The following is a 15,812-nucleotide window of genomic DNA, read 5'->3' as shown; positions in this document are numbered from 1 at the left end:
ATATGGTTGGTCATACATATGTCTTAAACAAAGGTAGGGAGCTGTTGAGTGGCCTTTTTTGGATATCTAAGCCATGAGCTTGTATGTACAATGTTCTCTCTAAAGCTTGACTTGAGCAAATCCCACTAAGCACTCATTTTACACTGCCAATGAAAATGGCTGGTGGGACTGCAGGTGTCATTTTTTTGAGGGTTATTGCATCAAAATAAATTCCTTTCCCAGAGTGCCTATTTCCTCGCCACAGTCTGGGATTTCAGCGCCTCTGGTGATTTACTGTGGGTGTCTCGGTCATGGTCATCCAGGAGAAGTGGGGGTATACATTTCCCACACTGCTATGTCAAGTGGAGAGGTTACGGTGAAGAATAAACTCCAAATAGGTGCTGAAAGAGTCTTGTAAGACTGGTAAGTTTTCTGGAGAAGGGATACAGTTTGGTTCTCAACGACGAGGAGGCTTATTTCTAACCCATCACATCATTTAAGTATCTAAACTGACGCAGAGTTAGAAGGCTCTCCTTTCTTATGTCTTTGGACCGTTTAGAGTCCCTTTGTTGGAGGCTAGAGTATGGGCTTTTGGTTAATAAAATAGGCTGCACAGGAGACTGCCACAGTGATTAGTTTTATGATGGGGGAGGATGGCATGAGGTTTGCCCAGCTCGTTCATGAACTTCAGCCAAGAATTAGGGCTTTTCAGATCACATAATTTATGTGTTCTGCCTGAATGAAGCCTGTGTGTACACACACAATGGGACATGGCCATAAAACTGTGAACGCATCACCCATCTTGGCTGACCCGTCAGTGTGGAGGTCATTCTCTTTAAAAGAATGCATTTTTCATCAATCCCCTGTGTCTTTTATCCGTCCATCCCACTCCTGAATTATTGGCTTAGATATGAAGTTTATATCTCAATTTTTAGCACAAAAAATTATGCAGGCCAAACACACAAAACCTTAAGAAATGCATCCATCATATGTTGATTCCTTATGAATAACAGGAAGTTAGAAGGTTGGCCTTTATTATGCTCCAGTGTAGAGGCAGCAGGTTTCTGCGAGCCTTCCTCTTTCTCAGCCACTTCATTGCTCGACCATGCACATCCACTCCGGTGGCAGATCAAAGGCACAGAGAGCAGTGGTACACATGGAGTCATCTGATCCACACCGGCTGTGGGATCAAGTCCATAATGTGAGGGCTCAGTACACCCAGGGAATTGTCCCTCAGCCTCTCTCAGCGCTTTGTTACAATCTGACTACAAGGAGGACTTTGGTTTTGACAATGGTATGGGATTCATTTAGATATCATGAACAGATCTTACAAGGATTGTCTGCAATATTATATTGACGTGATTTGATGGTACTATGAAACAAGAGAAAAGTTCCATAAATGTTGAGGCCTGATGGAAGATATGCCAAGCCGTGTCTGCAGTACATAATGATACTATTTTGTTGGACGACCTCTTAACATTGAAATCTGTATTTTTAGCTCATCCCTCTTGGCTCAGTCAACAGTGTAGTCATCCAAACATGGGCCAGAGAAATATGCAGTTACATGTTTACGCATGCATAGCCAAATTCTTTCTGAAACCACCATCTGTTTTTGGCTGACTTAAGAAAATATATGGTAGGAAAACATGAGTTTGGGACCAGTATATGTCAAATGAAACCTATTATGATTGTTTTTTCCTGCTTAATGTTTATATTGGCTTTTCATGTCCCTGATGTAAGGGATATAGGTTTATTACTTTACCAGAAGAGCGTAGTCCTTCAAACAGGCACTCTTACACAGATCAAAAACAATATTTAAGGAGCCTAGGAAGTACTCTGCTTTGATGTGAAGCCATCGCTCACGGCCACAGACAGCCATTCAAATTTTGTCAATGCAAACAAACTAACAGTATGACAAGCCAAATGTGTTTGAAAAACAGGCACTCCCCTTTAGCCCAGTGGAATGTGCAAGCTATGGAAATATGGAAAAACTCTCTCGACCCCCTTTCGCTGTCTGCACAATGGATTTACAAAGAGCAACAGAGCTTCCTCTGTATATGGCACGCCGCACATGCCTGTGCATGTCACTAATACTGTAAGGGCCACAACACCAGTATCCCTTTATTTTGCGTTGACAAAGGCTTGCAGCTTGTGAGTGCTCCAGACATAAGAGGCCTGTTTAAGTTGATTCTCTGTGCTCTCTAGTTTGACGGAAGCATTTCACCTGTGAGTTGATGTATGGCTTTCCTTGGGGCATTCCCTGCACAAAGACAATTTCATAAACAGACAGGGCCCCCACACATGCAGTGTGAACCCCCCGGCCTAAGCAGGGGCCCTCACTGCCAACAACACAGTTGCCAGGGGAGGCTGTTGCCTCAGCTGTGGCCAGTCCAGCTGCAGTCCATCAGTGCTGTGTTGGGAGACTTGGAGGGGACGATGGTCAGTCTCCCAGCTGACTTTGCAGATTTTATTGTTGGTTCCGCACCCCAAACAACCCTGCTCTCAGCTACTGTGTCTTATTCGACTTCCAGCCTCCACTAGCCCACCCACTCTCATCTATAGAAAGCAGTGATGCATCCAAATTTTTGCTGAAAACCAGGGCATTATTTTGACAAGGACTTTCTGAACATCATTACATGATGATGTTTCCCCACATGTCATCTGCACATTGTTACTATATGACTTTTAGTATGGTATTTTCAATCTAGTTTACTGAACCATACCAGGCATTATGCAATTATAGCTCCCCCAGAATTTAGGCAGAGAGGTAATTTAAATGTAAAAGCTGTTTATTTGAGGCTGTTCTCCATTTTTCTCAGTTCTATATCTGTAATGCAGATTATATCGTACTTACCCAACCCCTATACTTTTTCCTCTCTCTAGTCATTGAATAAGCTTTCCCTCTTCCATGTTGTTTACTGCTCACAAGCCTAATCTGTCATCACTGTCTTCTGTGTAACAGGACTGCAGTGTTTACGAGATGGAAGAGAAGATCCTGGAAGTTGTAAGTATGCTGTATCTCTTCTCTTTGTTTCTTTTTATTGATTCCCTTTATAATAGGGGGGAAATGTCTGGTAAATCATTTGGGGAAATGTCTTTTTTTACATAGAGATTGTGTGACATGCTCTCAGAAGCAAGGTCCTTTTTCTGAGAGAATAGAGCAGACGGGTCTATAGGATTGCCAGCAGAGGAGGCGGCGCTTATACGCCCCAGTCATCCATCAGTGTTTCCTGTTCATGACAATCTCCAGAACCCTTGGGCTAATACAGGGCTTCCTCTAGCACTCTGTCTCCCTCTCTCAGACAACCCAAGTGAAGTCCACATTAAAGCCAAGTTTCTCTTTGCTATTTTCTTTGTTTCATGCTCACCCCTACATAAAGTTTACACCATGTGTTCACAACAAAATTCATGTGCCTGAGAAGCAGCGTCACAGAAAAGACCCCTCTAATGATGACAATGACAGTGTGTGCGTGTGTGTGCGCGTGCGCATTGATACGTGCAGTTTATAGCACACTAATGGTCCCTTTTAGCCCATTAAGCTTTGCACTAAACATGGACATACACACAGAGGCATGTACACAGGGAGTAAGACAACTGACTGATGAAGGATAAGGTCTATGTGTGATCCGTATCACAAATAGCAGTGTAACCTGACTTCATTTAACCTGTACAACACACAGTGGTTATTAATGGCACAATGCACCATTAGAGGATTTAGCGCACTGCTTGTCTTCACTGTCAGACGTTTATTAGAGTCTTGTGCTTCTTATTTTATCCACTGATGCATTTTCATTTGCCTTTTTCTCCGCAGTCTAAGATTTTGAACAGCATCTGTGACCAGACAGTGAGAACCACCTCGGACCCCCTGATGAGCCAGTCGGCCTGCTTAGAGGAAGTCCAGCTGAATGATATCAAACCAGGAGAGGGTCTGGTAAGGAATGCTGGAAGATTTTTTTTCCCCCAGCCCTAAACCAAACGTCTGCCTTCTGGGTTTGCATGCCAGGAATTTTCCGCAATGTGTTTCAAATTGTGACCCTGACATCTCTGTTATACATTTCTCTCCCGCTGGGAATATTCGATTTTTTCTAAAAAAAAATCTTGTGGGTTTTCTTTTTACCCTAGGGGATGTACATCAAGTCTACCTACGATGGGTTACATGTCATCACAGGAACCACAGAACATGTAAGTATGACAATATGCTGACCACAAGAATACATTAGGCCCCTTTCCATGCTGGAAGTGTTTTAAACTATGAAAATACAGTGAGATTGACTGCTGTAGTCCAGAATGAAGCAGTTGGCCATTTAATTCGCTGCCCATTATATGTCTTTGTTTGTCTCATTTTATATGAAAAGCTTATGGCACCTGAATGTTAAGAACAAGCTTCTCATATTGGTTAAAAAGAACACCTTACTCTCATCTTCCTCATTCTCCTTCTCCTCTACTGAGGGCACACTGAATTATCTGAAGGAGGTAACAACTGCTCATCTGTTAAGGGAATTGTTTGTGAGCAGCCTCCACAAAAATAAGTCCAACCTTTCCCCACACTGAGACAAATCAGTAAGTCAGTGACTAATACACCAGCATCACTGCCACGGTTGGATCCTCACGATTCCGGTCCTTAATTGTGAATCAGGACCTGAATCATCACCAATAATGACTAGTTAATCCAGTTTGACATCCGTGTGACACAAAAAAAAACAATACAAGCGATATTCATACTCACAGAGAGTGTTTGTTTTCTCACGAATTGAACTCAGAGTGTTTGTTCATCAGATATATGCTGTTTGAATAGAGAATTTCAAAGGCAGACAGGAGTGGCAAAATAGCTCCAATTTCAACAAGGTGATAGCAACAAGTGTCAGTGCTTTATAAAAGTGGTTTATCAGGCTTTGACCTTTATTTTGTTTGTTCTTTAGTCCCCTGCAGACCTGACCAGGAAGATCCATGCTGGTGATGAGGTGATCCAGGTCAACCAGCAGACAGTGGTAGATACCCTTTTTTGGTCCTGTCATATGTACATATTTAACCATACATATTTTCAACTTGAGCACACACTATAAATGTTAATGGCATATTAATAAAGTGTGTGTTCTTGTGTTTGTTCTACTTCTGTTAACCAGGTCGGCTGGCAGCTGAAAAACCTGGTTGTGAAACTGAGGGAGGACCCCAAAGGTGTTGTTCTACTCCTTAAGAAGAGGCCCACAGGCACAACAGGTTTTACCCCCGCCCCACTCAAGAACATGCGCTGGAAGCCCCCAGTACAACAGGTACATGCCCACAAACTCACACACACATCTTCCTTTCATTACAGAAGATCAACAAAAGCCTCTGCGTCTAGTCATTGTCAACCAATTATCAGCTTTTTAGGGAGTTGGTTCTAAAACAGCAAGTTCAGACACGTGTCACAGAGCCACTCTGAAAGTGCTGCCGGCTGAATTGAATACAACAGTGAGTTTTTTCTTCATGCGCATCAGAGGAAAACAAAGTCCATTGATGCCATTCAGTCTAAAACATACAGCTGCCAGCCTAAAGTGTTGGTCTAGTTAGATTGTATCTGATTTATTAAAAAGAAATTGCCGAGATGTTGCTGTCAAAAGAAGACAATTGAACTTAAGATAATTCATGTTATTTGGGTTAATACTCTTTTTTTTCAAGAACAAACACCACAAAGGTCTGTTGTTCAAAGAAAGGACAGGGGTAGCTGATATTGTGCTAATAAGGTTATGTGACTGTAATGCAATTTGCTTGTGAACACATTAGGCGTAGCTTAGCTTTTAACCACATCTCTGCACCTGAGTCCCCTTTAAGTGATCATGAGACAATAAGTCCATTGTAAACTAAGACTACCAAATTCGTCTTATCATGCGTAGCCTGTTTTATAGCCTGGGAAGGCAAGATGAGAAGATATCAGATAAGAATGGGTTTCTCAAAACAAAGAGCCTCTCAACACAAAGGTGGCCCATGTCAACATCATCGCCAGCATCTTGTTTTAACAAGTAGTCAGGGTATCAGAGTTAGACATCTCAGTTTATCTGAGATAATAAGGCTCCAGGAGGCAGAGACAAATCATGCACCCTGATTCAAGAAAGAATGACACAGGCTTTATAATACTGTATAATTTGTACACATGGGAGTTATTTAGAAAAAAGAACAGCAGGGGAATGATTCACAAGATCCCAAATCGGATGTTTAGTTTGTCATTAATACAGCACATCTACATACAAAGGGCACTTTATCATCAGACGTCATTTAGGTCTGATGAGAATGGCCGTAAATAAGAGTTGTACGTCTAGTCAAGGGCACGGTGTTGTTGAGTGTTGGGAAACATAACTGTGGTAAATGAGTACAGTTTTAAGTACATGTCTCGCGGGCTATTTTGGACTTCACTTACAATCTTTCCATGCCTCAAACAAGACGGTTTATACTCAAGGAGACGCACACAAGCACTTAAATGTCTCACCACATGTGGTAAACTCCTCCCAGTTGCCAGCAAGTCATATTTAGTCTTAAGAAACAGAAAGCAGTGACTTTATTTGTTTATAACAGTAAACTGATATTGATAAATTGTGGTGTATTTTCAGAACAATTCCTCCTTGATCAGAACCCAGTCCCCCTGCGGCTCAGCCAACGGATCGACCAAAAAAGAGAAGCCGGCCATCCTGAACTTGTACATCCCTCCTCCTCCTCCAATGCCCTACACCCCGCGGTGAGCTGTCACATTTCATATGCCAAGGTTATTAGAATATGAGGTTATGTTTTCAACAAGTTGAAGCATAAGAAAAAAGCGGTAAAACAACTCAACCAATTGCCACCCTGCATTGATCAATGCCAAGCCCTAGTCAGCCTAGCCATATTGGCCTCACCTCACATCAGAGTGTGTCCAAGACCCGTGATTGCCTCCCTCTCTCCCTCCCCTCCTACTGCACATTCTGTTCTGCTCATTTTCAGCCCACTCTGCTCCCACCAGTCCCACCATAGTCCTTATGCAACCGCTGTTTCATCTTCCACCTCCAGGAAGATGACAGAATATGGTCACATTCACTTAAAATGCAAAAGACTGAATTTTTTTTTCTGAAGTTTGTAGCCTTTCATCTTTATTTTACTGGAGCAACAAAACATTTGCTTACAAATCATTCTAGTAGTGTTATACTGTGTTATACTGTAAACTGTGGAGTGGGATGTGTTGTAATAACTACATGTTTCTCCACGCAGGGAGGGAAGGACAGAGTCCTTCTGCAGCATTAGTAAAAGACCAAAGGGCTCTGAGTCACCCAACTCCTATCTGGACCAGGAGAGCAGAAGACGCTGCACCATCGCAGATTATGACAAGCTGAGCACCGGCTGTCCCATCGAGGCCAACGTGATCCAGCCCAGAATGAGGGAGCACAGGTCCTCGCGTGGTCAGTCATTTCTCTTTCAGGAAACATTCCACCAGTGGATACTGAAACAATATGATACTAAATTCTCTTATTATATTAAACTCTTGTCTCTAGGGAAGCCCCGACCCCTCTCTATGCCAGCAGACACCTGTGTCGGAGTGGTAGATCCCTATGCTAAGCCCTGGGCACAGGGACGGAAAGGTAAACAAGCATGCTTTCACTTTCACACAGGTGAAACAGAACACACTACACTGTCACTTGTCAAGAGTCTGAATAACATAAGATAAACATGAGGCTAGAATCAAGATTATTACATATTCATGTTGTATTTCCCAAAGTTTCTGACTAACCTTTAAGCATTAACATTGCTGCTGATCTTGTTGCATACTGCTCTTGTCTGAATGAAGATTTAAAACGAAGACCAGAAGAGCTAGAAGCTGACTTGTCATTGTCTCTCTGCCTCAGGTGAAGACCTCCTGTACAGATACCTGAGCAATGAGAGGATCCCCACCATAGCAGAGGAGGTCCCCTCAGTGTCTCCACCCTACAGGCCTGCAGGGGAACGCCACCTTGTCAGAGTGGACCACATCAGGGGTAGCCGCTACTACTCCAACTCAGACCTCCACAACAGCGCCACCATCCCCTACCAGGAGGACATCAAAAAGGCCCCCGTAGGCCCCGTCAACAAGCGTGCAACGGCAGAACGCTCACTACTGGTCAGTTGGATCACGCGGCTTAAGCTATTGACTCACTGATGATGCGCTTCCTGTCCGGGGCTTCCTGTTCCTGTCTTTTGTCCTATCTCAGTGCCTTTGATTTTTAACGTCCAGCTGTTTTTTTAGCAGCTTTGGGCTTTCTCACACTCCTCCCCCCCAAACCTCCATATTTCCCTGGTGTTACTAGTACTACCCACTACTACTCCTCAACCAAACTCGCTGTTGTAGTACTCACTACATTACATCATCACCCCTTTAACACTGCCCACAACCCTCTTCGTTTCTGACTACAAGTCCCATCACTGCCTCAAGAAGATACATTTCGTTCAGGTTTAGGACACACCTTGTGTGCTGTCTGTGGACTCCTCTGTACATATTAAGCTGTCATGTTTCAGTTGAAATGCTCTCTGGTACCATTATTTAACACTTCAGAAGACTTGCTTGACGTCACTACAGCTATCTGCTTATTTTGTTTTATTTGCATAAGTAAGTTATATAACTGTGCTTTCACTATAAATGTTTTCTCTCTGAAATGACACTTTTGTGATCAGTTAGTCACATTACCATCTACCAAAGGTTGCCTCTTGTAAGCTATGCATATACTTCAGAGAGATTTTTATAGTCACTTTAGGTGACAATGCTGCATCAGTTGTTAAGAGATCGTTTATATCTTGCCACTAGCAAATATTTGTGCTGGTTTTAAAGCTATGCACTCAATTCAGTAAACTTGTATAGCCTGTGTTTCAGTTTACTCTGCAATTATCCACCTAAAGGGCCTATACATACTGCTGGTTGACAGTAATAAATGGTCTCTTTAAGCCAGTGTTTTTGAACCAATCTTTAAGGACACTCTGGTCAAATGGCTTTCTATTAGCTCACAGAACATAAGAGACGGTATTACAGTATTATTTAAGAAAATACAGGGAAGAAGTGTCTATTGTTGCTTTATCTGCCTTTTGTAAGTTTTGAATAGCGTTTTATTATTAAAAATTGCAGTTCATGTCAGTGATCTTTTGTATTGTCTTTATTTTACCATTGGGTGTGGAATAACTGCTTAATGTGTAACTATAATGTAGCGTGTTGCTGTTTTACATACCCACAATGACATATTTTATTATAACAATCTCTCAGTGAAGGGCAGCTTTAGTCACCATTAACTTCCACTGAATACAGGACCAAACTAATGAGCCGGCTGGCTCTCTAACCTGCTTTGACCTTTGAGTTGAACCCTTCTTCTGTTTTTTAAGCATGCAGTGAAAGAGGATAGCTAATGTCAAGTTACCTTTTCTCTGTGTCTCAGATGGTGATGGTTATGCAACTACTTCCCTCTTTGATGAACTTTAAATTCCAGCTGGGTGACCATATGGTCAAAGCAGGTCTTCCATCAGGGGATCGTTTTCTCGCACATATGTTGCCTTTTAAACATTTAAAAGCCAGGTTAGGGTTACTGCAGCTTTTGCTATTTTCATAGATTTGTGGAGGTGTTTGCCTGGGAAGGATCGGCAGCTTTCATCACGGAACTGAAGACCCGACTGAATGACCAACCGCTCTCACCTCTTTCTCCCTTGGCCTATGGTTCTTTGTGCATGGATCTACTGATTGAGTCTTTTCTTATCACTTCTTCTTCTTCTTCCCTGTGTCTCACTCTGCCTATGCTCGCCAAGCTATAGTCGCCTGCGGTCCTCTCTAATTTGCACTTTCTGAAAATCTGTGGTCTGCCTAAATACTACCTGCAATCTGTTTAACCCACTGCTTAGTTTGCTAACCACTAACATGTTATGACTGCATATCACAAATGCTCACATGGGAATGAAGAGCTGAATTATTTATTGATCGATTCTGCATGTACAATATTTTTTGATTATCTGATCACAGACTGAGACGAAGGAATGTTTTGATGCGATCCTGGAGAGGACTTGCATTTTGCTATGACACAGAATTAGCAAACAGTAGTTTGTAATGGAACTTTTTAGGCCACAAGCTATTAATATAATTTTAATTTAGCTGCCTACAAGATAAGATGCTGCAGTTTTACAGTGAACATTTAGGGATTGCCACATAAAGACAAATGTTGGATGTTGACTATAAGCAAAAACAAAAATAATCTTAAAATGAACTTTGAGTGTATGTTAGTATATCTCAATCGAACTGGGTCTTTCAGAGCAACTATACCAGAATAGTTGACTCCATCTCCAACATGCGTTAACACTTACATCTTTATGTATCACAGGGACCCGACTGGCACTCTAGCAGTGACTTCCTCAACCGGTGAGTTCCTCACTTCATCCCACACGCACATATACACACAGTACTGCGTAGTCTGTAGGTCAAATGAAAAACACAAGAACAGGGTGGGTCTAATTTTCCAACAGGGAGGGATAGTAAGCAGGCTGTGGAATCTTTACAAAACAAGCCATGGGGTGCCGGGTGGGTGGGCTTCTTTTATGAAAACGTACCATAGATAATCAGGCTGACATTCATACAGGGCACAGAGAGACAGGCAAAAACCACCACTATCCAGGTGTGATAGTATATAGATTGTTTAATGGTAGCGTATTAATGAATATTATTACTTAATATTAGTTGATTTGTGCGTGTGGCTTTCAGGAACAGAATAACATGGTTAGAATGGATCTCTTGCACAGTATCGCTGCTCTTCTTTGAAAAATTAAACAAAGAAACAATAATTATTCCCTATTAGATTTCCCTATCTAATCAGAGAAAATAGTTTAAATATTTGCTGTGAGCAATGCTTAAAGAATTGAAATTGAGTAGGCAAATCTCAACTTTATCAAACCTCTGGAGATAAATGATGGTAATTTTGTTGGAGCAGTGCCAACCTTTTCACTCCTTTCAAATGCTAAATCAATCCAGACCTTATTAATAAATTCTATTTTTGTGTTTTTTGAGACATCTCTCAGGGCCTCCAATATGCCAGATACATTTCCCACACACCAATGTCTCCATCCATTGCTTGCCATCCACCCCCAAAACACATTCACACACTGGAGAATCTTTAGAAATGTCACTGCTATGACAAATCGTGATTCTTCCACGCTTCCGACTATAAATAACCCCATCCTACTGCGAAACATGACGACATCAGAGGATTTCTGTTCCTCTTTCTCCGCATCCGTGGCCCCTGTGTCTCCTTTGGTCTTGGATGTAGGACCTGAGGAGACTCCCCACATTAACACTGTGATCGATGATTAAACGCCTTGCACAATACCCCCGCCATCCCAGGCTTTTCTATTTTAAGAGCCGCACACAAACACATGGCATCCGGATTGTCGCATGCTCGATCAAAACACATTACTCACATTTAGAATATATGGAGACATGCTATTGTAAAGCTTACAGATAACCAGATGACTCAGCGTTGGAGGTTTATAAACATGTGACACTGACGCAGGCAATGGAATTTGATTGACGGTGGATTTAATCAAGTGTCATATTAATTTTGGCTTGTTAATCCATAAAAAAACAACCGTTTGTTCCTCATGACAAAGGATAAAATGGGATGGTGCATCAATTTTATTCCTATGTCATTTGTCAAAACCATCAATTTGGTTATCTCCAAAAAAAAGGGGGGGGGGGGGTGACAGCTGAGTGTGTCTGTGTCTTGCAGCACCTGCATTAAATTAATTAGTCCCTTTAGCAAACTAGCAAGTAAGGTGATTTATTTTTCAAAGTGTCATGCACCAAAAGTATATAACAATAACAAAATGTGAGCGTAAGAGCAAATCGAACAAATATCATACACCTACATGTCAAACATACGTCAAACAAAACTCAGATAATGTCAGAGCAAATATAAACACAATCCCACTCCACATGCTTTACAGCTGTTAAACAAAACTTCTACAGACTAGACTACACGTCTGAGGCACGGACTTAAAGGGACTAGAAACACTAAAAAAAGAAAAGTGGACTGGGATTGCCGTCAAGATTTCCATACAGTTGTGATGTCACAACTATACTATATACAGATAGAAAGTGCTGCAACAGTCATTCCAAGGCTGCAATGAAGGATGCATAAGGAGGAGGATTAATACAGGTATATTCAGATGGAAAATATGACAAAAATAATGTGTTTTTTGAAGATTAAGGCATATAAACATGTTCTTGTGGAAAAATACAAGTATGAACCTGAAAATTAACATAAAATATTCCCTTTAAGGGGGAGACGAGGACATGAGAATTAATGGATGATAGGAGGAGGAGGGCCCCAAAAATGTTAGCAATCAAGAGGCAGGATAAACAACTCCGAGATGATTTCATACCCTGAAATTACAGGGTGAGGCCTGGCTGAGGTAAATTGTGTATTTTGAGCATTGGGAACAAGTTTTGTGCCTACCCATGCAGCTGTGGCTGGTTGCCAAATGCATTATCAGAACCACTGGCACACCAACTAAATGCCAAACCTTAAACAGTCTCCTTTAGATCTTATTTTTGATTAGGCAATATCAAAGTGAGCTAGACTGGGACATAGATAAAGATCATGGCTGGGAAGCAATAAGTATGTGTTTGAAATTTTCATGACAAACTTATGCCTGATCTAAAATATGACAGCTAGATGAATCTTCCTGTTCCTGCTTGACATCCGCTTTAATGGTCCGTATACAAGTTTGACTTTAATTGTCTCTGCTATGTTCTTACAGGTATAATCAACCACAAATACGATCCTGGTCCTTCTCTCAAGCAGTAAGTAAACTGTGTTTGGTCACTCTGAATGTAAACGTTATCGATCCTGCTGACAAAAGAATGATGTGTATGTGGTCATACAGTATACGCAACCATTTGTAGAGGCTACATCACTGTGAGTGACTGCGACTGTGCAATGTGAGGAATGCCGCTGGCTTCCGCCTTAGCAGTTGAAACTGAGAGCCTGAATTACGGGCACACCAGATATGACAACATACACACTCCTCTCCTGCACTCTATCGAATTCAAACCACCAGAGTCATACATCAATGCAACATGCGGGTCTTGAATGTGGATCGGAAATGTCTCAACAACTATTGGATGGACTGTCACATTAATGTTGCCCTCAGGATCAATTTCAATACCTACAAAACTGATTACAATACCATCAGGTCCAGCTTTGCTTTGTTTGGTGCTAATGTTAGCATGCTATCCCAATACACTAGGATGGTGAACACATGGTAAACATTAAACAGCATGCTGTCGATGTGAGCATGTTAGCGTGCATTCATTAGCATTAAGCTCAAAGCAGTATCTCGCAGAGCAGCTAGCATGGCTGTAGAGTCTCGTTCCTCATTGAATACGCTATAAGTGGAAATTTATTGGCTATTGGCTGTGGCAAATGTAGAAATGAAATGACCACAAGCGTAAACTTAGGATCTCTTTGCTTTCTTCACACACACATAGAGGCCAAAGTACCAAGCACCTGTCAATCCCTAAGTGGCAGATACAGCTCCACAGGGGTCAGATGGATTAGCCACATAGTCAGTAGTGGCATGTGAACAAATCACATATGCTCAGATTGATGGTCCAATGGTGGCTTGTTGCTGCACCAAACAAGAAAACCTTGACCCCTGTCAGCATATAATAGGAAATAAAGGGAATGAATGGAGTACCTTACTGCTTTTGTTCATTGGTTTATTTGTGCCTATACCTAAATGGATACATCTGCTGCACAGATTAAAAACAAAAACTAATTTAAAACCAAATCCTCATTAACTGTCATTCAATGCTGCGTTTAGAGCATAGAGCTAGAGGCTAATGACTCAGTGAGCACATGTAGTGAGATCTTTACTGAGGCAGTAACCAGTGCCAGGGCAACTGGGTTGTTAGTGTCAGTTGCTACCAATGGCAAGCGAGGGTCATGTAGTGCCATCAAACTGAGCAGGCTAGAATCTGATATCATTTCCAGCCCTGCTCCCTTCCCCCTTTACCCTGTGTGAGATTCCCCTGCTGAATAATAGCCACTCTGTTTGCCCCCCTCTCATTTCTCTCTCTCGACACACACACACACACACACACACACACAAACGCACACACACAGTTTCTAGGTGGGGGAGGTGGGGGGCATTAGCTAAGTGCCGTGACAATTCTCAGCATGGATCGTGATGGGAGATTGAGTGCTACAATGGTGTGACCAATTTGCATTCCCGTGAATCCTTCAGGCCTTTGACATGAGTCGCAGGAGAAATTACCTCACTTCCACCCAGTCACAGCCACAGCCACAGCGAATGCCCCTTTAAATCAGCCAAAAGTGGCATGCTGAGACTTTTTCTCTCATCGCAGAAACGAGAAGAGTGTGAATTGTGTTAAAATCTCTTGTTTAATTGAACACATTTAATTGAAATGTCAAGGGCTACACTTTTTTTTTTTCGGGGGGTGGGGGGTGTTACTTGATATTGATGTGAAATAGGGTGACAAATAGGAGGGGAGGCCGAGAGGAAGCTACAGTGTGAGAATGTGAGAGATATAAAGGGAGGGGGGTCTCGTCGTAGTCCTTCCACTCGCTGCAGTACAATAGCAAAGGGAACGAGAGAAGAGGCCCCTGTCTATTTAAGCAGAAATGAAATGGAGACTATAATAATGCAGGACTCAAGAATGTGTCTGCTGGTTTACCACCATCCCAGCACAGACCAACATCGAAAGCAGAACATCCAAGCTTCTGCACAGATACAGCTTGAGCAGTGATGTTATGGCTACAGACTCAGTGAATGGTGTTGATAGCCAGGCCACAGCCTCCCAGAGCCATGAGTGGCCAGGACTTGGATTTTTCTCCTTTTTTTCTGGAGGAAAGCACAGTGTTTTTTGTGAATTGTAGCACCAATCACAGCGGAATTCTGGCCTTCACACTCCTTTCAGATGTTTTGTATTATCCAAATAACTTTTTTAGAACTGTAAATCTCAGTTCAGTCTAAATTATAGGCTACTGGTGTCACTTAATGACATTTAAACACAAATGTTAATTTATTAAATAGTAAAAAAAAAAGAGTTAAACCTTAATTTATTCGCCAGTACATCTGCTAAGCCTGTCTGTGGAGGACTAAACATGACTTAAGTCATAATAAATGCAGAAATAAATACAGGAATAAATAAATGTATAAAAATAAATACAGAAATAAATTAAAAAATAAATGCTTAAAAAATAAATTAACGCATAAAAAATAAATACAAAAATAAATGATTAAATAAATGCTGAAATAAATACAGAAATAAATGAATACTTGCTAAAATAAATAAATGCTAAAATAAATAAATGAATACAAAATAAAAACAGAAATAAATGAATAAAAAATAAATACAGAAATGAATGAATAAATAAATGCATAAAAAATAAATACAGAAATAAATGAATACATGCTAAAATAAAAAAATTAAAAAATGCTAAAATAAATAAATGAATACAAAATAAAAACAGAAATATATGAATGAATACTAAAATAAATGAATAAAAAAATAAATACAGAAATGAATGAATAAATAAATGCATCAAAATAAATACAGAAATAAATGAATAAATAATTACTAAAATAAATAAATGAATGAATAAAAAAATAAATACAGACATAAATGAATAAATAATTACTAAAAATAAATAAATTAATGAATAAATAAATAAATACAGACATAAATGAAAAAAATACTTTAAAAATGCATGAATAGATGGGGCCTTCTGCCTGATTAACACATGGACACAGAAATAAACAAACGTAGGTCAGATGTAGATGTAGAAATAAAAATAAAGCATTTATTT

The 15,812-nt window shown here is 40.9% G+C and overlaps 1 protein-coding gene across 1 annotated transcript in view; it reads left to right on the top strand.

Annotated features, from left to right (window-relative positions):
• LOC310955135 (connector enhancer of kinase suppressor of ras 3-like) overlaps positions 1-15,812 on the top strand; it is a 48,763-nt gene that overhangs the window by 24,457 nt on the left and 8,494 nt on the right. Inside the window, exons 5-15 of the mRNA XM_083924889.1 lie at positions 2,942-2,983; positions 3,791-3,910; positions 4,102-4,161; positions 4,899-4,967; positions 5,103-5,249; positions 6,564-6,688; positions 7,195-7,382; positions 7,476-7,562; positions 7,827-8,077; positions 10,308-10,345; positions 12,739-12,781. Coding sequence (XP_083781015.1) covers positions 2,942-2,983; positions 3,791-3,910; positions 4,102-4,161; positions 4,899-4,967; positions 5,103-5,249; positions 6,564-6,688; positions 7,195-7,382; positions 7,476-7,562; positions 7,827-8,077; positions 10,308-10,345; positions 12,739-12,781 — 1,170 coding nt within the window. The remainder of the gene's footprint in view (positions 1-2,941; positions 2,984-3,790; positions 3,911-4,101; positions 4,162-4,898; positions 4,968-5,102; positions 5,250-6,563; positions 6,689-7,194; positions 7,383-7,475; positions 7,563-7,826; positions 8,078-10,307; positions 10,346-12,738; positions 12,782-15,812) is intronic.

The sequence above is a fragment of the Echiichthys vipera genome, assembly GCF_963691815.1.
Source record: "Echiichthys vipera genome assembly, chromosome: 12".
Lineage (NCBI taxonomy): Eukaryota > Metazoa > Chordata > Actinopteri > Perciformes > Trachinidae > Echiichthys > Echiichthys vipera.
Note: the sequence above shows the minus strand (reverse complement) of the source record. Positions and strands in the feature narration are given on the sequence as shown.